Source organism: Pleurodeles waltl, chromosome 9 (assembly GCF_031143425.1).
Source record: "Pleurodeles waltl isolate 20211129_DDA chromosome 9, aPleWal1.hap1.20221129, whole genome shotgun sequence".
Taxonomy (NCBI): domain Eukaryota; kingdom Metazoa; phylum Chordata; class Amphibia; order Caudata; family Salamandridae; genus Pleurodeles; species Pleurodeles waltl.
In genome coordinates this window covers 266953804-266979572 of record NC_090448.1, presented here as the reverse complement: position 1 = coordinate 266979572, position 25769 = coordinate 266953804, and the positions used below count along the sequence as shown (strand labels likewise).

General features: G+C 44.1%; 1 protein-coding gene across 1 annotated transcript in view; it reads left to right on the top strand.

The window, feature by feature from the left end:
* The window catches only part of IARS1 (isoleucyl-tRNA synthetase 1), a 703557-nt gene that overhangs the window by 352019 nt on the left and 325769 nt on the right, over positions 1-25769 (top strand). Inside the window, exon 19 of the mRNA XM_069206674.1 lies at positions 21416-21560. Coding sequence (XP_069062775.1) covers positions 21416-21560 — 145 coding nt within the window. The remainder of the gene's footprint in view (positions 1-21415; positions 21561-25769) is intronic.

The following is a 25769-nucleotide window of genomic DNA, read 5'->3' as shown; positions in this document are numbered from 1 at the left end:
ACAGCTGCTGTCTCTGCAAGTATACTTTTGTTCTAAATAGAAATAGGATTCTGGAAATTGAATTGATATTCTTTACCAGTTTTCTTCGTTGTTGAATGCATAGTTCACAAGTGGATATTCATGATAAATGCTATGTGGTTAATTAATATGCTTAATCTCTGCACAGATTAGCCCCCACTGTTTGCCTGGTTTCTGATGTGGCTGTGACTGTTAGCGCACTGGGTCCCTGCTAACCAGGTCCCCAGTGTCAGATCTTTCACCATAACTGCACAGTTGTTTTGCACCATTGGCTAACTCTTAAGCTACCACTGTAAGTCTCTAGTAAATGGTACACCTGGAACGTAGGGCCTGGGGTACTAAGGAAGGTCTCTGAGGGCTGCAACACCAATTGAGCCACCCTCAGGGACTACTCACCAAACCCACACAGTGCTGCCATTGCAGATTCCGTGTGTTGGTGTAGGTTAGATTGAAAACACGACCTGTCACATACCCCTGTGTGCCAGGCCCCCTATCAGTGCGTGTGCCAGGTGTAAGTCATCCCTAAAGCTGGGTGCATCCAGGCACATGTGGGGGCATATATACATGAGCAGATATGGCCCGGCTATGTCTCTGTTGAGTCTGAGACATAGTAAGTGCATATGGAAGCCATTTTAAATGCATTTGCTGGGCACTGGTCATTACGAGTTCCCCAGTTCACATCGCTTCTCTGAATCCTGGGATGTTTGGTAACAAACATCTCAGAATAATAAATCCTTGCTGACCCCAGTGACGAATTTATTACAAAATGCACACAGAGGGCATTTTAGAAGTACCCCCTGAAAACCTTCCAGCTACCAGGGTGCAGACTGAATGCTCCTGACCAGTTCAGAAGCTCTTGAGGGCCTAAGACAAAGACCTCCTCTAGATGGACATTCCAGGGTAGGGAGCTTCAAAGGCCTTGCCGCCTTTGTAAGGCAACCTGGGTCTCTCCAGATGGTGGAGGTGACCAACCCCCTGTCGAGACCCCACTTTTGGTGTCAGCACTGGTGGGAAAAATTGTTAAATTATGAGTGCCCACTTCATGCCAGTCTCACTCCAAAGGTGGACGAGCTTAAGTGGACACTACCTTTCAAATTCCTCTATCTTGCTTGGAAGGAATTAGGCCACTGGGTTTAGGGTTATGTCTACTTCCCAGCAGAAAAAGTCATAAGAAGGGTGTAGTCACCCTAAAGGTGGTTAGCCCGTTGGTTACCTCTTGGCACTCGCCTAACACCCCTAAATTGAGTATTTAGGTGGCACCCCATAACCCTAGAACTCAGATTTCGACAGCCTAAGAAGACCGGGACAAAGAAGAGTTGCACCCACAGAAGAGGAAAAGAAGCAGCTGCTGACCTTGAAATGGCCCCACTGGGCTGCCTACTGACCTCGTAGGATCCTGCATAAGAAGCCAACTTGTCCAGCTGTGGGCAGCAAACATGTCCTACAAGAAGAAACTCCAAAGAAAGGCTCTGCAGCTGCTGGAACCCCAGAAACCTGACACCAGATGTGACCACTGCACCCGACGTTCACGACCCGAGGTGAAGCCAACCAACGATGCCAACATCTTGGACTCCCCCGAGATGCCTGCAGCCTTTGCACACAGGTCCCTTCTCCCAGAGGCTTATGAAAGGATAGAATCCGACATCTCCAGCACCTGTGAATCCTGACCACAGGCGAGGTGGGTCATCAGTGCCATCAAAGTCCCCCGACTCCTAAGAGCTCAAATTCACCCCTGCTGGACTCCACCATGATGTCGGCAGCCTCAACACACAGGACGCCCTGACCACTAGTGTTCCTGGATGTGAAAACCTGACGCCTAAACACACCTCTGCATCCGTCACCCCTGGGCATAGGAGAAAAGGACCAAAGGTGCACCTACAACCCTGAGCTCCCCAGGTCTACTACCTACCTGTTTGTTGGCCCCGACTAGCTTCCCAGCCAGAGCCTGCCGCCTGTCTTCATGAGGATCAAACTCTCTCAGGAAACCATTGGGCACCAGTGCCTTACTGCACCTCTGCACTAGGTGGCTCCAGTGCGGCCCGGTGTGATCTGTTTTTGTGGTTCTGATCATTGCCCAGTACTTACCTTAACTTCCTAAGATTCGCTTTCTAAGCTGTTGTTAACCCTATGTTTGCTGAACTTTGTTTTCCTCTATAGGATAACATTGAGAGAACTCTGAAAATTGTACTGTCTATTTTTGAAACTGCAAAGTAGTTATGCTTAAAAGTCTACTTACCTCATTACAAAGTTATTGGGTTTGAAACATATATAAAAAGAATTTTCTAAGTTGGTCTTGCGTTTATTCATTGAGTGTGCCCCATCTCATGTATTCCCCGCTGTGAGTACAACAAATGCTTAACATTACCTTCTGATAAGCCTAACTGCTCACCCACACAACCACGACTAGATTATTAGTCCTATCTACTTTTGCTTCTGCAATACCAATTGGGGATCCACTGGACTCTGCACAGTGTAATTCATTTTAGTGCACTTAATAGAGAGCCCTCTTCCTACATTATGTTATCAAAATACTTCTTAAATTACTCTAACCTTCAGGTTCTGGCTAGAAATCTTTTTTTATTTTTTTTGCATTTCCCAACCAAATTCTTTGGCCTTAAAGCTGTGTTCTACTAGTCTTAAGCAGATGTCTGCAATAAATGATTATACAGATTGCCTCAGGTACCTGGTTCTGTAACATAACACCTTGACATGTGTTCCCACTGACGTATAAGTCAATTTGCTAGCAGGACTAAGAATTAATGTTGGCCTCTTTGAATGAGGAGTCCGTTCTCAGTCGAAATCTTGGATCACTCCAGAAGGATCTTCCCAGAAAAACACACCTCAAATTCAGTATCACAAATTGGCCCTCCTCACCCTGCTTTTGAGTGAAAATAATCTTGGTGATTGTTCAAGAACCAGTTGGAATCCATTTTGGAATCCATTCTCAATTTTCAGTGTGCACCCATTTTTCATTTTCTGGTTTCTCTCAAAATCAAATAGATGCTTAACAAAGGCAATTTAGCTATTATTAGTGTCCTGAAACCCATCTCATGCCTCTTATGTGCTGCTATGGTGCAGTGTATAGTATTTGTGTTACTGGTGCTCCTGCTGTGGCATCTATACCCCTAGACAAGATGGAAGAAAGCCTGCAGCACTACCAGTTGCTCATATTGTTGACTTCAAAGATACTGACCGCTTCAAACACACCAGTGATTTATCTCATGCTGCAATCTGCCAAAGGAAGACTTGCTATCTGACTCAAAATAAGTAGGATATGCCTCAAATATTAAAGGTCTCTAGATCCCTGTCTTTGTTTTACAGATTTTGAGAGCATTACTGCTCATTGGTTATTATCGGTCAGACTCCTCATTCTTTCTTTTCTGGAATTTGCTCCTCCTTCGACAAGGGTGACCAGCTGATTAAGGAAATACATTCTGATTTGGGCCTGTAATTGCAGTTGTAGAATAGAAGAGAGCAAAAACATGTGCTACTGAGCAAGTCCACGTAGTAGCTGTGGTAAAGAAGGCAAGTGAGGTCTTTGCTGGGACCTTTGCACTTTTCTTGCAGACTGACCAGGCTTTTTACAGAGAAGTCAAGAAGTCCATTTTCTCTGGCTATTGTGCCCATCAGTTAGGTTCTAAGTAATGGAATATTGGAGACTGAGGAAATACTTCAGTTTACGCAGCTTTGTTGAGAAATGCTTCTAGAAAGCATAGGCCTGAAGCTTTAGGCCGTTCCTGTGCTTTACCTGCATCTTTGGAAAAGTTTGGAAAATGTACATTCCTATTAGCTCAACCTGTGAGGCAGTCTAAATTGACTTGACATTTGAGGATAAAATGATTTTTCTTTGGGCGGTTGCTTGGTATTAAGCTCAACCAGTCTTATGTACCTGCTGGCTAGTTAGAAACATGCACTGCATGATATGTCATCTATAGTGACACTCAGTCTACCAGATTCACTTCATTATCGCAGAGTGGACTGGACTTAGCCAAGCAATTCATGCACATAGGTCTGTAAACAGTGGACATTGCTCCTGGCTAAGAGCATTAAAATGCTATTGAGAAAGCATGCATGGCTTTAAAAGAATGACTGTATTTTTTTCTGACATTCAAGCCTAACATCTGTGCAAGTACTTCGATGAGCAGAGACTCTTTGTAGAAAGAGAATATCACTTACTTGAAGAAACGTAAACGGAGAAGAAAAGCTGCTAGAGCCCTGGGGCTAACATTCCCACCAAAATATCCATTGTCTGTGCTGAAGATTTGATGATCAGCCCGGGTATATAATAAACTCTGGTAGCAGTCTTAACAGGCACGCCAGCAGCAATTTTGACCTTACAGAGGAAAAGGGTCTGGCAGAGGAAGACAACTCACACTCTTTTCCATACTTAATGTACGGAGTAGCACCCTTTTCATGTGTCTGCAAGTGACACCTTCTCTACAGCACCTGTCACAAGTAGGAAGCAAGACTCATTAAGAGGTTTTTGTGGAGGGGAACGAACGCTGGGGGAAACATGTATTAGCCAACTTTACTATCTGTTGGAACCCTTGGACCGAAGTTACATTCTGTCAGTTCCAAAAAGGACACCACAAAGGCCCCTGATTAGAGTGCTTTGAGATGAAAGTGCAAAGCGCTTTAAGTGCTTTAGGTCTTGTGTGAGTGGAAGATGAGGTAGGGGTTTGCAGTTATACTCGATTTTTAATAACAAGTTTCTTCAAAACAAAGTAAGATGACTATAATAGATCGTACAATCCTCGAAGATGTAGGATTGGCTAGTATTGTGGAACTCCCAAGATGGATACCTGCATGTGGAAGCTGCAAAAGACTGCAAGACATTTTCTAAAAGACAAACTATCAATTTTGAGTGCTTGGTTTTTGGCTTACGTCTGTCTCCAGGGTGTTTTTTTATGAAGGCCATAGCTGTCGCAGTAGCTTATCTACATCTTCAGGGAATTCAGTTTTACTCTTACGTGGATGGATGGCTACTAAATGCATTTGCCCCAGATGTCTTCTATGAGAACTTTAACCTCACACTCACAAATTTGCCCAAAAATATTTTCACATTCATTAGAAAATAATCTTTCTGGATTAGATGGCTGACTGTAGGACTGCAGGCAAGTGTCCAGATTTTCCAAAATCACAGCTCTACCATGCTTTATGTACAGAGACTCCACGCCTGTATGAGTAAGCAATGAGCCACTGCTTACTGGCCAGAGATAAAGGAACCTGTCTGTCAGCTGTTCATCTAGTAGGAAATGCAAACACTGCAGTATATCTCCTAAACAGATTGAGATCTGCTTCTAAAGTAGATTAACTTCATTTTCACCAAGTTTTGTTCACTGTATAGATCGATGGTAGAACTCGGATGTTGAAGCAGATCGCTTTTATGTTAACTTCTCATCAATGAGTCTTCCAAAACAAATATGCCATCACATTACTGATTTGATACTGATTGCCCCAGACCCGATAAGGAAATTCTATTACTTAGACCTGTTGCAAGTCAGTTGAGCACCACCTTATCCTCTCTGTAAGGTGGACATCCTGTCCCTGCTGAACAACTGTCTTCCAGCTCCAAGACCTGTGCTGGCTTCTTCATTAATGCTGGTCCTGAAGTTGCCAGTGCTGGAGGCCAAGCATGGTGTCTGATCCTGAGCCAAATTCATCTTGAGCCCTACTGAGGTTGGGTTTTGACTCCACTCCAGCACACCTGGGTCACATACAAACTGACTCCCTTTACAAAGGTGCCATCCTCCGAAGTTCCACCATCTTTTTGGCTAGGATTCTTACTAGAGTGTGCCACCACCTGATGATACCTGTGATAATTCACACACACATTTCTATGATCATGCTCTATATATGGACCTTCAGGAAGTCAGTGGGCTTGATACATCCCCTAATACAGGGTTGAGCTTGCCACTTGAACCCCCCAACCAAAGGAGGGTAGGGCCTATTTTGCCTTAGTGATTAGATGAGCAGATGAGGTTGTGGCCCTACAGATGGCTTCTGTTCTAGTCAAGAGAGATTTCTTTACTGAGCCGTAACTTCCATTTAATAAAGCCCTGACTGCCACCTTTATGGGCACTTGGGTTGAGCCTTGCTCTTATCCACAGGTGAAGAAACAGGTGGCCAGATACCACAGACTGGGCTTGGCTAGCTGGATTTTCTTACACAGCATCCTACTTCTGAAACTTTGGTGGTCCAGGCTTCCACCAGCAAAGTGAACCCTAATGCACTCCCCCATGACTCCTCCAGACACAGATTTGTAAAGGATTGAGGCATTTGGGAAGCGAATATTCTCTTTGACCAGTTTGACTTTGAGGTCAGTCAATATAGGCTGCCTATTAGGACGTTATACTCATACAGAGCGGAAAACAGCCACTGAGATCCTTGTTGGAAGTCCCTGAAGAGTTCAGGGCCTCCATAGCTCAAATCATTCATGACACCCAGAATGCAGCCATATTAGTACTTTGGGCTGTCCTGGACACTACCAAATGTTGCGAACGAGCAGTCACCACTAATGTGGTGCTCTGTCACCATGCGTGGATGAGATCCACAGGCTTTTTTGGGGAAGGGCAGGCATCCCTTATAGATATGCCTTTCGATGGATCTCTCTTATTTGGTCAAAAAGATGAGTCTTCCCTTGAACACTTTAAGGAAAGCAAGGCAATTGTGTGTTTCTTGATCCTTTCCATCCTGGTCACACCAATCCCTCATCAGTTTCAACACTTCTGAGGTTACTCCAGAGGATTGGCAAATATATATATATATATATATATACAACACTGCACTCCGCCACCACTGCTAAAGTCATGAAAGTCTTTTTTTGTCTGTGATGGTGATCAACTAGACATTGCGCAGGTCACCAGGGACATTGTTCTTCTCAGTTCCACTCCCTTGCCACATCGGCCCCCAAGTAGCTTTAGTTTGGCTTTAGCGGCACACAACCACCCTGGCACAATCAGACATATTCTCCCAAGGTGATAGTCTGTCCCTTCCAACAGATCGGTACACCAGATCGTCCAGCAGGCATGTGCCCTTCTGTCTCTGTGACCATCCACAGCTTCCATTCACATCAGAGTGGCTGTCAGAGGAGTAGCTATTCCTCTTACTGTAAGATGTGCGAACCCTGTTCTTTAAAAGGTCCATAGACTGGGTGCTGGACTCAGAAATAGGGAAGGGCATTTACTTCAGATATTCCCTTATGCCGAAGGAGGACTGATGTCTTCATCCTATTTTAGAAATCCACCCTTTGAATGCCTTCCTGTGGAAGGACAGATTCAAAATGCTCACACTGGCTGAGGTTCTAGCTTCCCTGGATCTGGGCAACTTGTGGGTAACCTTAGAACTGCAAGACACATACTTTCATATGCCTTTCCTGCAGTCCCACAGACGTTACTTGTAGTTCAAGGTCAGCCAAGAGCATTTTCAGTTTGCCAGGCCCCCCCTTGTCTTTACCAGTGACTCTCTGGTGTTTTCCCCTATATGAATGACTCGCTGTTGAAGGGGATCTCACCATTATTAGTTGTACAAAACCTCCTTGTATTAGTGGACCTCCTGATGATAGTGAATCTCCTGACATTTTTTCTCTATCAACATGACTCCTTTGCAAAGACTTTTTATCAAAACTGTCTTGGACACTGGGCTGCCCAGAGCTTTAATTTGCTGCAACAAGTCCATGACATTCAGATTATGATTCCTGTTAGGAAATGTATCTTTATGTATGGCCACTCCCAAGTTTTTGGACTGATGCTGCTGCTTTTTGGACTCAGAGTGCGCTGAGGCCTGCTAACCGGACCTTGGTGTCTGTGCCCTTACCCTTAATCTGGTGTGTAATTTTTTTTTTTGCCCAGTTGGGTGAGCTGACTTATGTGCATGTCCCTAGTAAATGGTACCCAGGGCATGTACGTTAGAGGATCTCCCCAGGGATTGCAGCACTGATTATGCCACCCTGGGTGAGACTCCCAGTCCACCATTTGCTGGCTGGAAGAGACGTTTTAACTGCTGGCCATTTAAAGCAATGGCAAAGTCAGACTTCCCTTTGGTATACGTGTAAGTCGGTTATATGGCAGGCCTACCAAGTCCTAAGGCAGGGTGCAACATATTCCGTGGACAGAACATGTAATTCTACAAGTTCTGACAGTAAAAACACAGATCTGTTGTTTTTACTATTGAAAAGCTTGGTTGCCCAATTGGCAAGTGCAGGGGTACATCCTGACCCCTCACCTTTGCTTACTCTGGAATGGTGGGACAAAAGTAGGATATCCAGGGTATCAAATAACACTTTACATTATGCCTGACTTGATTCTCAAGTCGAAATTAATGCAGCAAAGCAAAATGCAGCAAAGCAAAATTAACTTTAGCAAAGTTGCCACTTGGTTGAATTTAGTCCCGATGCCCATACTGGTTGCACACAGGGTCCTGTCACTGAAACAGCTTTCTGCCGTCCTAGGGAGACATGCTAATGTCTCCCAGAAACGTTACAATAGGGGCCTGCTCTGGAAGGAGGTGTCACCTCCCTCCTGCAGGATAACACATGGGTGTTGGCCCAAAAGGTGAGCTTCAAAAGAGAAGCCGCCATTAAAGTGTAATTGGGTAACATTTGGAAGTGGGGTTGCTCCATTGTTCAGGCCGATAGACTGGCACTTGAGAGGGGAAACCATTTGCCATGCCAGTTTTCCACAGCACCGAGAGGACTTTGAGGGAAGTCAACTGTGTGGCCCGAACCACTTCACCCCCTGCATGGACCAAGGAATAGCTGCAGCAAGACCCCTGTCGATCTCATCGCATCCACAGCATCCTTTGGGCATCTTCAGCATCCTTCATCCCCTGCAGCAGGAACACTTCCTTAGGAAAGCCTTGCAAAGTACAAAAGTGTCTTGAACAGACTTAAGACTGCTTCATCTGCTGATCTAACTGTTTGCGGACATTGCTGGTCTCCCTGGCTGCCACCCTCCTGTAGTTGGTCAACTAAAGTAACATTAAATGACCAGATTCCAAGTAGCTCATGCTTTTTTGGTGAAAAGGTTTGTATGTGTCAAATTTATTGAATTTAACAATGCGTGTTCATGGTTGAGGAAATGCTTTGCTTTATTATATCTTGTAAATTCTATATCTTCTGAACCCTTTGCTGGATCTCTTTTATTGTGGTGCCTAAAAATACATAAAAAATACAATCTAATTTCATATAAATTGATGTTGGATTTCTTTGGTGTGTGTTGATTTCTTCAATTGTTTTGGTGCTGTTTGAATGTTTTACACTTGTTCCTTTGTGTAAGCCTTGCTGCTCAGAGCCACAAATGCCCAGGGTTGAGCTAAAGGTTTGACAGACAATGCCTAAGGGTCCTAAAAGGGTTGATAAGTGTATTACACTGTGAGGTCGCACAACCACCTCATATAATAAAACCCATTTCCTCAAACTCCAGTTGCACATTTTTGGTTCCCTTACAAACCTTTCACTTACCATTCTCAGTCTTTCTTGTCTTCACCTTCTACCCTTACTTAGCCTTTTTTTATACTCTGAACTCTCTTTTGTGTTCCTCACTTTCTTATCTTCTGTTGCTTACACCTTTTCTTTAGACTTTGATAGCCCGAGACAAACTCGAGTCTGAAGCCTGCCTCTGATTCAGCCCGAGAGTCCTGTTGGAACCGTGGGCCCATAACAAGCCGAGCCTCCATGTGGCTCCTGCCTCTCTCCCTCTACCTGGCATATGGTGTTATGGCCAACTCTGTCAACTATGAAACTAGAGAACCACGTTCAACTCTAGGCGTCGGCTGAACATCATGTGATTATGGGCAAATCACTAAATCTCCCTTTGCCTATAAAAACTGCATTGTACCTTGCGTAATGTAACTGGCGCTCAGATAGCGCCCTCCAGTACCTTCTGGTCGAGTGCACACTATATTTAAAAAAATTCAGAAGAATGCACTAAGGAAAGACAAATAGATGCCCACTTACTTGTTGATTTGTATAGCATGAAACCAGAAAACCTGAAAAAATCGCGGCTTCCCTACTTAAATTATTTGATCTCCGTAAATATTTTATTTTGCCAAGGCATCGGAATAGAGGACAAGAGGGGGAGAGATGTGATGAGTCAGGAGAGCACACCCTATAAACCAAAACCTGCACCCCTGCGGAAGTGCTAAGGAAGTAATGTCATTATTATTATTATTATTATTTTTTAAACCACATAAGTAGTTACATGATGTCAGCAGTGGGAGTCTACACCCTAGCCAATCAAAAACAAACATATAAGCTGTGCTGAGGGGAGGGGTACACACAATAGAGGGATTAAACTAAAAATAAAAAGAAGCAAACTGTGATTGACAATAAAGCCGTCTAATCATGAGCCAGGGCTAACTCTCTGTAGTATTTTATACAGTGTGTTCTCCAACAGAGCGTCAGCTTGGTCTAAAGCGTGACTGCAAAAAATACCCTAAAGAAATGACATTATGATCTAAGACATGTAGGTTGGTGGAAGAAAAAGCCGTAAGGTAGAACCAAAAATAGCTTTGACAGTCCCTGTATTCACAGCGGCTGGAGAATGCTCCTAAAAAAAAAAAAAAAACTTTGTCGCCTGAGCATAACCTTTTTAAATCTACAAATAAAACATTGCTATTAGATCACTGTTATTAATGACACTCAAGACAGGCACATATGCATATCTTTTTTAAAAGGTTTTGAATGTACAGCCGCTTGGTGCCTCAAGAGTCCAGCCTGGGTGTTGCATGTGTTGACATTGTTGAGTGCTGCCTCTGCGACATATTGTTTATTATATGTCAAACTTTTAAAGTTGTTTTAAGTCTGATAATAATTAACGTGAATCTCGCCAGTCGGGAGGCCTTTGCTGCTTAGAAAGCATTTTACGGCCGCTAGTCTGTTAAATTGGCTGGTCTGTAAAAGGTTAAACTCTCTTGGAAGTGATTAGTTGAGCTCATTTGTAAAGTATGTCTTTCCATGAACAATTATAGTGCCCCTAACGTGTTTCTTCAACACAGACCGTCCTTTGCCAAACGATTGAACTTTCTTTCCCTAATGCAAAACTTGTCAGAGTAGTAGATACTGCTGATTTGTAAGTCCTTTTTGATTGCATTAATATCCATGCGAGTACTGGCGAAATGACGCATGTCTTGAAATCGGCCAAACTTCTGGTTGAAGTTTCTAACTCCTACAGCTTCCTGTTTCAGACGTTCATTAGATGAAAACACTGCAATGGAAACGTGACTCCACAGACAGGGCCCACATTTACTGCCTCAATTGTTGGCAACCTTTCTATGTGCTCAAACTTGAACACGTTTCTTTACATTTTCAATTCTTTTTATTACATTTACAGACTGAACGCAAAACGAAAAAGAGGGCTCATAGCGGAGGTCGGGAACAGCTAACGTAGATTACCATATATTCACTCAGAATCATTTAACAGAGAAAATGGAATTATTAGTACATACATTGTCTCATCATCGAATACACCAGTTCACCGTATTGGACAATCCCAGGTCCCGCCACCAAGACAACTCTGGCAGTGCTTTAAGGCGTTAAGCTATTATCCGTAGCCTCCAGGGCTGCTGTACCAGATAGAGGCGGGCATCACTGTCAGCCTCATGTTCCTCCGTCATATACTCATTAAGGGCCTTCATATGTCTTTCTGTTGAGATATACGGACCAGTAAAGTAGCTCGTTACAGAATTCTGCGTCTCGCAGCCATCTTTAATCTTCGGTGTAGGTAGGGTCTTTGAGCCAGGAGTTGGCCACTCGGCTAGTCGCCTTGCCAGCAGCAAAAGCAACTCAACCACTGTCTATTCATAGAGACTTTACATCTTTTCGATAAATGCGAACTAAGATGTGTGCCTTTTGTTCCCTCGTGAAACTGGCATTTCTTGAGACCTTTTATAGATCACAGCAGAGAGAGATGCTATCTCCAGGGAGATATGCACTGTGTAAATGTTAAAGATTTGTCCCCTCAAATAGAGGCAACACTGTCGTTCACTGTCTATCATGGACTCTAAGCAAAAAAAATGCCACTATGTGTGATGCTGAGGAGTGGGAAAGGAGATTTGATTTACTCAGACACACTGTTCAACCATCTGATAACATTTCGTCTTGTATTCCCTGGTTAACCTCCTATTGATTTGTTCCCATATTTTGTTTATTGGTCAGAATCTATCATAACATACATAAGGCAGTGCCAAGTGTAGGAGGATGGCTCAGTTTATGGTGTACGCCTATGATGTGGCACCTTATACTGAGTCCAAGCAACTCTTAGTGATAATGTTTTGATGACTAGATAACCAAAGCTCTCTAGAGGTTGCTGAGGAGAGCAGCTCAGGCTTATGTTGGAGAAATGTAAAGCACTTACAAGACTCATAGTAGTCAGTCAGTAACTGTTCACAAGAAAGAACCACACCAGGTGTTGCAAAAAGTATTCTTTATTGCAACTCTAAGACTATACCAATGTTGCTATATCGCCGCTTAGAGATATCTACACACAAAAAGTACACTTAGTAACAAACAGGAAAAACATGGAGCCCTATGGCTGGGGCCAAACCATATGTTAAGAAAGTGGTATAAAAATGGAGGTCCCCAACCAAGGTAAGTGTGTTAGAATCCCAGGGAATTACCAGAAATCCCTCAGGCTCCCGAGAGCAGAGTTATCATCGAGCCAGGTGTCACATAGGCTAACACGGGACAGTAGCAGTTGGATTTTTATGGTTTCAGGACCCTTCCCAGCGGACCCCAAGGAAACCAGTTGGCACAAAGAAGGTTGGATAGTACCTCCACCCGTGGATACCCAGAAGATTGGAGTACCTACACCAGGGAATCCAGGTGCAAAGGGATGAAGTGACGTCAGAAAACTCTGTTGGAATCAGTGGAAGTCTTGATTGTCTAGCTGCTTTTGTGTCCCGTGGACCAGGTCAGTTGAACCCTAGGGTGGATTCTGGAAGGGAAGAACCTGAAGAAGAAGGGGGCAGTGTCCAGACCACTCCGAGATGTCCAGGCGGTGCAGGTAGGCAATGCCCACCCTCTTGGAGCGGAAGTTCCTGCAGGACGGTGAAGGAAGAAGTCCAGCTGCAGAGTCAAAGGGATGCAGGAGACCCTTGGAGTCGCACACGAGCTGTCCCAAATCGGTTGACGGACTGCAGGAAGGTCAGTGGCAAACCTTGGCAAGAGCAACAGTTGCGGTGCACAAGTGTTCAGTTCCAGTGGCTGCAGCAAGGGCCCACTGCCTCCCAAGTTGGTCAGAAGACAAGGGAGACCCGAAGAGGACCACAGAACCACCACCTGTGTTGAAGAGCTTTTCGATGTCTGTGGGACACTGGGTTTCCACCAGCCAGTCGTTGTCGTCTTGAGGTGCCTGCGGATGCAGGGGAGTGACTCTTTCATTCCAAGGGAGAGTCCTTCTTGCTTCTTGGATGCAAAGAGAGGCCACGTGATCCTGGAGGATGCTCAGCCATGGGTGTTGCAGAAATCTTGCAGGAGCTAAAGAAACATTGTTGCAGTGGGAGCCCTCTCAATTGGATACATACTTGTTTCAGTGGAGCCCTCTCAACTTGATACAATCTTGTTTCAGTTCCAAAAGCAGACCAGCATCGGTTTCAGAGGCCAGGAGCAGAAGATGTCGTGCAGAGAGTTCCTTGTAGAGTCTTGCTCAACGAATCTGAGGGCCAACCTTCCAGGGAGCCCTTAAGTAACCCTAAAAGTGGATTAGTCACTCTCTGCAGTGACCCACCTATCAGAGGTGGTCAGGGTCATCTTCTACCTGGCCTGACCAGTCAGATGGTCCCAGAGGCCTCTGCCTATCTTGTTTGCAAGATGGCAGAATCAACCGGCCACCTGGCAGAGCTCTGTGCACCTCCCTAGGGGTGGAGCAGGACAGTGGGTAGTTACTCCCCTGTCCTTTGTGTCTTTCCGCACAAGAGTGGGAACCAGAGGTCCTTGCACTTGTGCCAACCGTTTATGCAAGGAAAGCACCAAATGTGCCCTTCAAAGTAGCCTTGTGGCACTGGAAGACCACCCTACCCCAGCCCAGAGACACCTAGGGGGTCATTACGATCCTGGCGGTCAGAGATCGCCAGGGGTAATGTAGCATCCGTACCGCCAACAGGCTGGCGGTACGGAGGCCCTTATTATGACCGCAGCGGTAGCGCCGCGGTCGCACCGCAGGGGCCGGCGGTTTCCCGCCGTTTTAGCCCCGGCGTGATAATCCGCCTGGGCAGCGCTGCCCTGGGGATTATGACACCCCTACCGCCAGCCTGTTACTGGCGGTTTGCACCGCCAGGAAGAGGCTGGCGGTAAGGGGTGTCCTGGGGCCCCTGGGACTGCACTGGCATGGGCAGTGCAGGGGCCCCCTAACAGGGCCCCCTAACAGGGCCCGGGCCAGCTTTTCACTGTCTGCATAGCAGACAGTGAAATGAGCGACGGGTGCAACTGCACCCGTCGCACGGCCGCAACACTGCCGGCTCCATTAGGAGCCGGCTCCTATGTTGCGGCCTCATCCCCGCCGGCCCAGCGGGAATGTCGTAATGGGGGCCGCGGGACTCCCCCGAGTCCTAGAGGAGAGGAGGTCACACCTCCATTATCCAGGAAATCTTTTGTTCTGCCTTCCCCTGCTCGAGTTAGGCTCAGTAGCAGGAGGGCAGAACCATGTCTAGGGTCTGCAAGATCGTGGACTGGCAGGCAAGACCCTGCAAGTCTATTCAGGCAGAACTGGGAGATCCTCTAAGTAACCCCCAGATTACATGGTATCATGCAACTAGCACTGCAATCAGTGTATTTGTATGATTCCAACATGTTTGATACCAAACATGCCTAGGTTTGGAGAAGCCATTTTGTAGTTGGACCACTCGTACTGACCAGTGTCCAATGCATACCTTAAAATGGCTTCCACTCACTTACAAAGCCCAGGAATTGGAGTCCGGGATTTGTAGGGGTACCTCTGCTCATGCAGGTGTACCCTCACACTTAAGAACATGTAAACTGCCCTTAGGCTGAAGGGCCTACCAGAGAGGTGATTTAATGCCCAAGTGCACTGACTGCGATATAAGGCAAGCCTTATATCTTAAGTGAAAGTTGCATGCACCACTCCACGGAGGCTGCAATGGCAGGCCTGCAGACACTGTTTGCATGGGTTCCCATAGGTGGCATAATACATGCTGCAGCCCATGGGAGACCCCTGGTGTAACAATGCCCTGGGTATCTAAGTACCATACACCAGGGACTTATGGGGGGCACCATTATGCCAATTGTGGGGTGTAAAGGTTTACCAGCAACCACATTTAGAGGAGAGAGCACTGACACTGTGGTCCTGATTAGCAGGATCCCTGTGTACTACAGTCTTAACGCACTGACACCAGGCAAAAAGTAGGGGTAACCATGTCAGAAAGACACCACTTTCCTACACCAAGTTTCCAAAAAAGAGGTACAACAAGCAGTACGTACATAAGCTAATGCCTAAAAACCTAAAACATAGTAGTGCTTCATCCAACCCAAACAAAAGAAAAAGGAGGGCAGCATATTGTTCGATTAACTTCATTGTCAGTTTAAGGTTAACAATAGGGAGTTCCTAATCAAATTTACTGATTGACTCCAAGATCCCAGTTGAACCCAGACCAAGTTCTATCAAACCTTTTAACTGACTGCACCACCCTTGCTTTGGCAAGTGCGAGTTTTAGCTCATATATCTGCAACATGTTGGGCCACCATTCCATGGCCCACGAGGGAACTGGGGACACCCAGCATCTAGCAGTACAAAGTCTAGCTACAACTATAATATTAAACAGCAGCCATCTTAAACCAACATCATACACCATTCTGTACCCCATCATTATCTCCTTATGGGTGAGTTGCACGTCAAAACCACAGCATAACTCTATTAGTTAGCTTACCCCACCCCACAAATCCTGTAGAGCTGTACAGGTCAAAACATGTAAAATATTGGCGGCCACACACCCACACTTGGGGCAGCTAGTTTTATCTGTGCTGATATTCCCGCCCCACTACAGAAGTTTCTCAGCTGTATGATATAACAAGCAAATGGTCTTGCATTGCTGTAGCTTGAGCTTAACGGAGTGCACAGATTCCTCCACAGTCTTCATAGCACCATATATTTCCATGGCTGCAACCTCCCTATGCAGCACGTTGCTCCACTTGTGAGCTATTAGTAATCCTTCATCCACCCAAGACTCACAGAACCCCAGAAAGATCGTGCAAATTAATGATTTACTGCTAGTGCCATGCAGGGAGTCCAAAATAGAAGAATCTGCTAAATCAATAGAGATTTACAGCCAGACAGAAAAATAACTTCTTAGCTGTAGATACTTAAAAACATGGTGTTGGGTAATATTATAGGCAGCTTGAAGCGCGACAAACGAGTGAAACCCAGTCATTTCATCTAGCTGCCCTACAGTTTCAGCCCCCAATCTGGCCCACCACCTGCCAATACTATCGTGAAATGCCTCTGGAAATGCTGAATTATTCCATAGCGGTGTGTAGCGGCTAATTAGTCCTAGGGAATATTTAGCACGGATCTCCTGCCGTATATGAATAATATCCTTAATGATCTTAAATCTGACTTGTTTGTAGTAATTCGGATCAGTTAGTCTAGAAAGGAAAATCCTTTATCCTGGCCCCAACGCTAATTGATATGCTTGCATTGAAATATCAGGTTCTTTAGCCGTATGCAAATTACGAAGCCGTCCAGCAAATGTTGCCCAATAGTAAAGTTTAAAATCTGACAATTGTAGCCCGCCTGCTTGTATGGTAGCTTACGATACCGGATAGAGTGCTACACCGGCTTGCACTCCCAGATAAAGCTACTTAAGGCACCTTCGAGCTGTTTAAAAAAGGAATTCAGGACCCTAAATGGGACTGCCCAAAACAAATATAAAATTTTTGCCAAAATATTTGTTTTAATGATATTACTCCAGCCGATAATACTTAGCGGAAGCTTATTCCAAAGCCATAAATTGGAGAGAAACACCCAGGATCGATCATCCACATTTGGTCAATGTATCACACAGACAACATATTTCTGACCATATCTCATAAATTGTGCTACTACCCATCTCTTCTGTAGGTCCGCAGCTGTTTTTAAAACTTTGATCACTAAATTCTTAGCTACCATAATAGAGACTCCCCCCCCCCCCCCCCCCCCCCTCCCAAATGGAGACAGGTTGAGAAGTTCTAATAATATTTTTATATCCCAATTGAGCTAGTAGGAAGCGATCTTTATAAGCAAGATGTGTCTCTGTAAGTGCCACCAAATGCGGGAAGTACATCCTGATTTCTTCTCAAACTAGTTGACGTTTATTGGGTGAGTTTAGGCCTGACACATTCCAGCACATGCACTTAAACATAGAGCACACTAACTGCCACCAACAGGAAACAATACTTAGCATGAGTCCCTAAACACCTATATTTTATGATCATTGCTTGATCGTTCTGACCTTTTTTCCCCCATTTGACCCCAGCCAATACAAGTTGCATCCGTAATGCACATTCCTCCGCCTCTGCCTCTCCCTCCCCCTACATGACCCCCACCAACCCCATATGTGGCTAGGAGAATCCTCCCCATCCCTAGGCTGCCGATGGAAAATAGCCATTGGAGCCATTCGCCCCCCCCAAGACCATCGCCCACTACCAACCCGCACCGCTCGCCACCTAAAAGAAAAGAGAAGGAAACAAAAAGAAACTACAGCATCCTCAATCCTGCTGTGAAAAAAAAAAAAAAAAAGTATAAACACTTCAATTATTATCCAGAGAAGAGATACCTTGAAAAATTAAGCAGATCAGAAAGCTCAATCAAGACTAACCACCATCCCGCCTAATGTAGCCAAGTCTTTAGTAAAGTCCTTGACACCCATTTAGGTTAAGACCCAGAACGTTTTAAACTGCTTAGGACTTCTGCACCATCTTGCTCTGTAAAACAATTCCTAGTAGGGTCTTCCTTGATAACCTTACGTCTAACTGGCTCCTGCAGGAAGGCTTGGGCCCCTACTGCTTTGAATGAATCAATCAGCTGACAAAGCTTTCATTTTCTGTTCATTGTAGATTTGCACAGGTCTGACTGAACAAAACTGGAGATAGAATCAACAAGCCAGGCAGGGTGGGCTTTCAAATATATTTCCTGCCTTAACAAATAGTTACCAGCGTGGATTAGAATTGGTCTTGGAGTGGCAGAACTAGCTTTAGCCTTGAGCGCATAATTGATCCAGCTAACTAGAAGTCGATGTGCCCGTTGGATTTGGGAGTACATGTCCCAATCCGACAGATCAAGGAATGCCCTCCCAAACAATTGCCCATTGTGTTGCCTAGGATCGTCATCTTCCCTCCGTTCCAGGATTCCAAAAACCCATAGGTTATTTCTTCATTGGTGATTCTCCAAATCCTCTATTCTGGACTGGACAAAAGCCAGATGTGATTGTGATTCTCCACAGTTTGGGCCATTGTTGATCCAAAATCTTTCTCATTTGATACTCGTTGCTGCAGTTCCAAAACGTACTTAGAGAGGTCTGTTACTTTACTACCCACCGACAGCAATGAATGCTGGATAGACAAATTATCAGCCCCATCCTGGACATAAAGTTGCTGTGCTTCCACACACTGAGTTTGAAATAGCTGTATAATTGAAGATCGAGATGACTCCTGCGCTCCAGACTCAAAAAGAGCATAAATAGATGAGGCTGGTGGAGGAAGGGGGGCCACCCAGAACATTAAAGCTGCTTCCAGGGGATGTTGGGCTCCCAGATCTGGGCGGTGGGGGTGGCTGGATTGAGTGCCGTTGCTCCTCTCTGTTTATCTGTTGGTTTTAACAGCTGTGCAGAAGCTGAAGCTAATCGAGAGACCAAGGCTTTCACCTCCCCTTTGGACATAACCCAGTCCCGTAATGGACTGCTAGTAATGCCACTGCTGGTCATTCTCATCCTCCCTCGTGATGGAATAGTCTTGCCAAGTTGAGGGACTCTCTGCGTTGCCTTAGCCTGATACCTGTGAGACATTGTCCCGTTCTAAAGCCTCAAAACTAGTGAATGTAATGCCCCTATCTAGACCCCGAACACCATCAGACCCCTCCACCCCCAAATAGGAGGGAAAATGAGGCTAACAGTAGAAGAATAGGGGGCCCATGGTCTTCCTCAATAGCCTGCTGGATTAGTGCTTCTCCTGAATCAACAGCACATACCAAGACCCCCACAGAACTCACCGGTAGAGAGACAGCACAAGAGTCGGATTCGAAATTGCCAACAATGTTGGTACCGCCTGTCAGAGTAACAGAGAAGAGTCTGCACTTTTAGCTGTTTGAACGTCCTAAGCAGGGCTAAGATAAAATAGAGTCCCAGCCTCCCGCAGACCTGCAACATTGTTACCTTCCGTTTTCTGAGCCGCTTGGCTTCTCCTTTCCGTTACTATCAGCCATTGCAATGGTGGTGAGCAAAGCCTCTCCCAGTGAAGGTTAATTTCCTGAGACTGGCGGCCCCACATCATGTACGCAACAGATGAACAGCTCCCCCTGACTCGAGCAGTTTCCGTACTGGAAGCCCTAACCCGAGCTCTGGTCCCGAGGCAGTAACAAACATCCAGGTGCTTCGGAAGCATCACCTTTTTCCTGCTCATGACAGACTTTGGTACCGCCGCGGGCCCCATAGCCCCCTGAGACGCATTAATAGGCGAGTGTGTCATGCTGCCCCAGCCTCTGGTCCTGTTGATGATTGAGGCAGATAAGGGGTAAATGGCCTTATGTGTTCCTGCTTCCTCCCGGCCCACCGTAACAGCATCCACAGACCTGCGGCAGCCCGGTCCTTCCTTCCACATAAAAGAAAGCAGAGCAGACTCCAGGCGGCTTCAGATAGCTGACCATAGCAGAGTCAGGTGGCTGGGCTGAAGCCATGATGGTTGTGGTGGACGATCCCGCATGGCAGCAGAGCAGGAGAGGGGAGGGACTAACTCTCACTGGAAAGATGAACCCGCAATCTACTCCCGCCCCCACATTTTATCAATGTGATTTAAGATAACATCTTTCTGCTTAATTCCAGCGTAGCCCAAACGAAAATAAATAATGTAGGATTCTTTATCAGTCCAATTATTTGTATCTCCTTTATGGCACACCCAGTCTGTAAGTAGTTCCTTAGCGTGCCATTCGGTCAATACTGAAAGAAAATGCCACTGATGCAGTTGCAAAACAGCACAAATGCTGTTAAAAGGCGAGTACAGTAAGCCTGCGGAGCTTGTATGAGCTTTAATTTGTATGAGCTTCGTTGAGTTCAAGACTGGAAGGGCCTGGTAGCATCCAGGCCCCGGCGGTAGCCATGCACTTACATATTATCAAGCATAGTGGTACATTATTTTCACATTATTTTAGTTTTAGCACCATTTAGACAATTTTTTGCCCATCAATCAAAAGAGTTGGAGTGCAAAATTATTATTGTCGTTTTACACGGAGGTGAATGCGGGGCGTTTGTAATTTATATAATGCACAATAAGTAATGGATTCCCTAATGCATTACAAAGCTGGTATTAATAGAGTTTAAGATGTAATCCTGCCTGTTTAGGTGTGGCCGGATTGCTCAGCTATCAAAGTCGCTTTGCTAACAATATAAAGTAGGCTTTCAACTTTTTTTTAATTTTTTTAGTCGTTCATCCATTGGCTTGAGACTGTCGTTCACATCGTGGCTCAGCCCAGGAAGCAATATAATTGGCTATTAGGATTTATCATTCACCTCCAAATGCCTTGTATTTGTTGGTCCATTACAAAGCTTATATTGAACTGCATGAAGAACTGCTTCACAAGTGTGGGCTTTTGTCCGGCTCTACTGGCTACCTGGTGCCCTTCTCTTTCGCTCTTCCTTGCTCACGTCCACCACCCTCTTTCGTACCTCTTCCCCCTGTGTGGTCCTTGTCCCCATACCTGCTATCACCTCGTGCCTTGTGATGCTCATTAGCCTCGGTAAATGTTAAAAAAATGCTGTCTATATAGGAGGCTTCCTTGCTGCGATACATTCCCTCTTTGCTTTCCATGACAAGTGTATCGAAGAGAAGGAAGCGTGCAGTGTAGACAGCCTTTCCTTTCTGCATGTGGCTTTAATGTGCATGCTCAACCTTAGAGCTGTTGTTCTGTGTGCTTGGGGGTGCCTGTAAGTATACCGGCCCTTATACACGGTTGCCTATATCCATCAATATGTTTGTATGGCTTTCTGTAGGTTTGTTTGGGTGTGAATTTAGCCTTTAGGTCTGGTGGTGTATGGATCAATGACTGTAGATATGTGTGTTGCTCTGTGTGAGCAAAACATTTTTGACAATAATATTGATTTAATTGTGCTTTTAATGAAACAATGTAACTTTACATAGCTTAGTTTATGCTGTTGTAAAAGTCAGCTTGCAAATGTTTATTTTATTGTTACATTCCTGTAGATTGTACCTCATTAATTCTCCTGTGGTAAGAGCGGAAAACCTGCGCTTTAAGGAAGAAGGCGTGAGAGACGTGCTGAAGGATGTTTTCCTCCCGTGGTACAACGCATATCGCTTTCTAATGCAAAACATTCTGCGTCTTCACAAGGTAGCTTCTTTAATTAACGTTCATGCAGAACACTTCCACCTGTATTCATAACTGTTTGCAGTAAAATTTAAACCATTGCTGTACTTGTGATCTTTAGTTTCTCTTTTTTTATCAGATTTAAGATATGTTTCCTTTGCTTGTTTGTCACCTAATTTTATCTTCTGTGTGTCAAATTTCGGTTCTTTTAGAGGTTCCAAAATGTCTACATTAAATTGTCACTAGCAAGTGTTCATGCATAACTTTTTTTGTTTGTTTATCGAAGTAGGAATTGAATAGAGTGTTTAAACACATTATTCACAGTAATATATTGGAGCAGTTAGGCATACATAAACCGAAAGGAAACTCACCTTTACAGAATGTGGGTTATGTTTAATGCATAGAGTTTGCTAAACATATTTTTGCTCCTGTTGTTTCCTATCTATTGTGGTCCTGCTGCCAGGATGTGAGTGTTCTGTGGAGTGCATGATGTCTTGAGACATATTTGAGTATTCCACTAGTACTGCACTTGTGTCCGTCTTGCACCAGACCAGACGGCCATATTCAATACAGTTGACCACTAATTCCTTCTAGGGAGCCCAAAAGAAATCAGCATGAAAGGAATCAAGCATCATCTCCTTTTGACGACTAGCATTGCTGCCTTCCAGCATGAATACTTGTGTACTGCAAGGGTCAGTCAGTGCCTCCCTCCTCTTCGTTCTGTACCTCACCACAGTACCTAATCTGATCAAACCCCTCAACCTAACATGTTCCAGTTACATGACAGTCAAATTATACCACTACTGGGAAATTATAAAGACCTCGACAAGTCATGAGTAGACCAGTGTCTCAGAGCTGTCAACAACTGGAAGTTGAATAACCATCTTTAACTTAATTGAAATCCAAGATCTGGATATGCAGAGTTTGGAAGAACTACCATCCCTCATTAGACTGCCACAGAAACATAAAACATCACTACCAACATCAGCAGACACCTGGAAGTAATCATATACTCCAGTCTGTTCCTGGTTTCTCAACAAAAACATGACACCAAAAATGCCTTTTATTCCATGTTTAATAATAATAATTGGTTTATTCGGTCTGAATTTTAGACCATTGGAATACAATAAAACAATCATACATAACAATGATAAAAACTTATATCCAACGTTCAAATAAATACAATTAATATGTTCCTTAAAACTAAAACCGATAGGTCCTGTGCCCGAGACATGGAAAGGGGCAGAAATAATCCCAGTCTTTAAAAAAGGTTCCAGGGATGAACCAGGGAACTATAGACCTATCAGCCTCATAGATGTCACACACAAAAGTATATGCAAGACAGCTGCTGAATAGGATTAACAGCTGGATAGATGGAAACAGCATACTGACTATATACCAAGCTGGCTTTAGACAGCAGACGAGCACAGTCGATCAGGCCTTTAGGCTATTGACGTTAATGTGGAAATATACTAGACTAACGAAAGGCCATCTCTACATCGCATTTGTGGACCTGCGCGCAGCCTTTGATCTAGTGCCAAGAGACTCCTTATGGGCTGCTCTAGGGAAACAGGGTATGCCAGGGAACCTCTTGAGCCAGCTAGAGAGACTACATGAAAACACATTTGCAAAGGTTCGGTGGGGGCCAAAGGGTGAGTTGACAGACTCAATACCTATTAAGAGGGGGGTGAGACAGGGTTGTGTGCTTGCCCCAACCCTCTTCTCACTATACATTAATGATCTGGTTCAATATCTGAAGCAAAGCAACCATGACTCACCAAGATTGAACGGTGATCCTGTCCCCGCCCTCCTCTTTGCAGATGATACCATCCTATTATCTCAAACTCCCATGGGCTTGCAAACTCTATTAGATAAATTTAGCGAGTACTGCAGCCTGAAGGGACTAGAAATCAATACAAACAAGACCAAATACCTGACTGTTAACCCTCATAAAGCACTTAAGAGAAACATTCGGATTAGAGGGCAGGCATTGGAACGAGTAACAAATTTCAATTATCTAGGGATACTCCTTGATGCTAAATTGTCATGGGCACCGCATGTTAACAAAGCTGCTATTTCCTTAGCGCATAGCTCCATGGCAATTAGCAAAAATTATAAATGTTCAAGGTCTAGTATTGTTTCACCAGTATTTGAGATCTATAGGTGCAAAGCACAGGCTGCTGCCCTATATGGTGCTGAACTCTGGGGATTCACAAACCTAACCCCATTGGTTACCCAGGAAAATAATTTTATGAGGGGGGTACTGGGTCTCCCTCCATCTACTCCACTGATTCCTTTAACCTATGATATTAACATGAAACAAATAGGTAAATTGGCAGCCTTGAGGCCCTTGCTCTACTGGTGTAGACTCTGGTCTACCCCTGAATTAATCCATTATAGGCAAGCGCTAATTGAGATTATAGACTTGGACAAGGCAATTTCCCTCCCGTGGCTCCATTATATAAGACAATGCTTTTACACTCTTGGCCTTAAATTTTACTGGGAAGAACCACATACACTAACAAAACAATCTAAGATTCAACTAAAACAAGTATTTTGGGACTTTACCTTAAACAGCCCTCTCTACAGCAAGGATCTAGGCAGACTTACTTTAAGTTTCCTGGACATTAAACCATTACCGTATGCTGAGGAATGGATAGATACTATCCAACCTAGACGAGCAAAAGTTTTATTCATGAAGCTTCGATATGGGACTCTCCAGGTTAAGGCTTTTACTTCTAAATGGGGCCCCTTCAATGGGAGAAGACAAGAGGTGATTTGTGGGCTGTGTAATATGGAGACTCCTGAAACGACGGACCATGTCCTCTTAAACTGCATTGCCTATGATAAACCAAGGAGGAAATGGCTTCGACCGATTTGCAGGAACGTTGGAATTAGGAACTATAATGAAGCAGCAAGATTCTTGAGATCTAGTACGATACCATATGTTGTTTTTGGTTTAAGCCGGTTTTTACTAGCAATTTCATTTATCAGAGACAAGGCGGGCCTAAGGCTCTAGGATTCAGTTATTTACTCATTTTATTTTAAATAGTCCTCACCTACCAAAGCAAAATAAGTCCCTGATGGCACTGGAGGCAAATTCTAAGGGCTTTATAAAAATGTAATACTGTAATTGATTCTTATTTATAGCTTTTAAGAATAATATTTGCTTTTATCCAGACAGTTGGTTTTAGTCGCTAAATGAATATTTATTGTTGTTGGAATAATGTGTCTTTTGTAATACTTGATTGTTTGCCTCTTTTTGGCCTTCAGCCGAATCTAGGCATGTATGGGAAAAAGAAATCGTTGGGCATTAGAGATTTTCACTCAGCTCTTAAAAACTAGCAAAACAAGACCACATGTGATGGTGGTAGGCACATTGCCAAGATTCTTAGAGGCACTTTGGTATGCTAGGGACAAATGTCTTACAAAAGAAGCACGAAATTCTATTTTTACAATGATCATTATTTGTGCGTACTTATAGTTCAAGAGACCAAGTGAACTTTCTTGCCAGTACACAGCCACTCCTATTAACAGTCAGATATCAATCCCATTTGTTTTGTGCACACAGATTGTATTTATGGTGATTCTATAATATTCTTGGTGTTTTGTAAAGTGATGTGTACTGTGTATTTCTACAATGTTTTAATCGCTCAATTGCTTATTCTTTTCATTTATCTAATTGTATTGTATGACCTTGGGGGAGTCCTGGATTTTTATTTTTTTTAATCTTATGATGGGTTTGGTTTTACTGCTTTTATCAAATTGCTTTTGTTTTCTTTTAGAAATGTATGATTTGTGTCGGTATGCTTTTATGGTATTGTCTTACCGAAATAAAGCTGAAATTGAAAAAAAAAAAAAAAACGATAGCATGATCGCTTTGTGGATACAGTAAAACAATCCTACGTAGGAATGATAAAAACTTGTGTCCATCATTCAGATAAATACAATTAATGCGTTCCTTGAAACTGAAACCGGTGGCATAATCGATTTGTGGACTGGCACATTTCTTATCATATCAGTGTAATTTATAGGATGCCATGCCAATTAATAAGGCCTTAACCTCTCACACTAGATTATATAAATAATTATAAAAATAGTCCACACTTTTGAATTGTATTCAATCACCAGGGCCCTTAATTAGTAATAGTTGGAGATAAAACATACATTAAAATAATAATAATAAATCGTGAAGCCCCCCCAGTGATCCAAAGATTTTTTAAATCCACACAT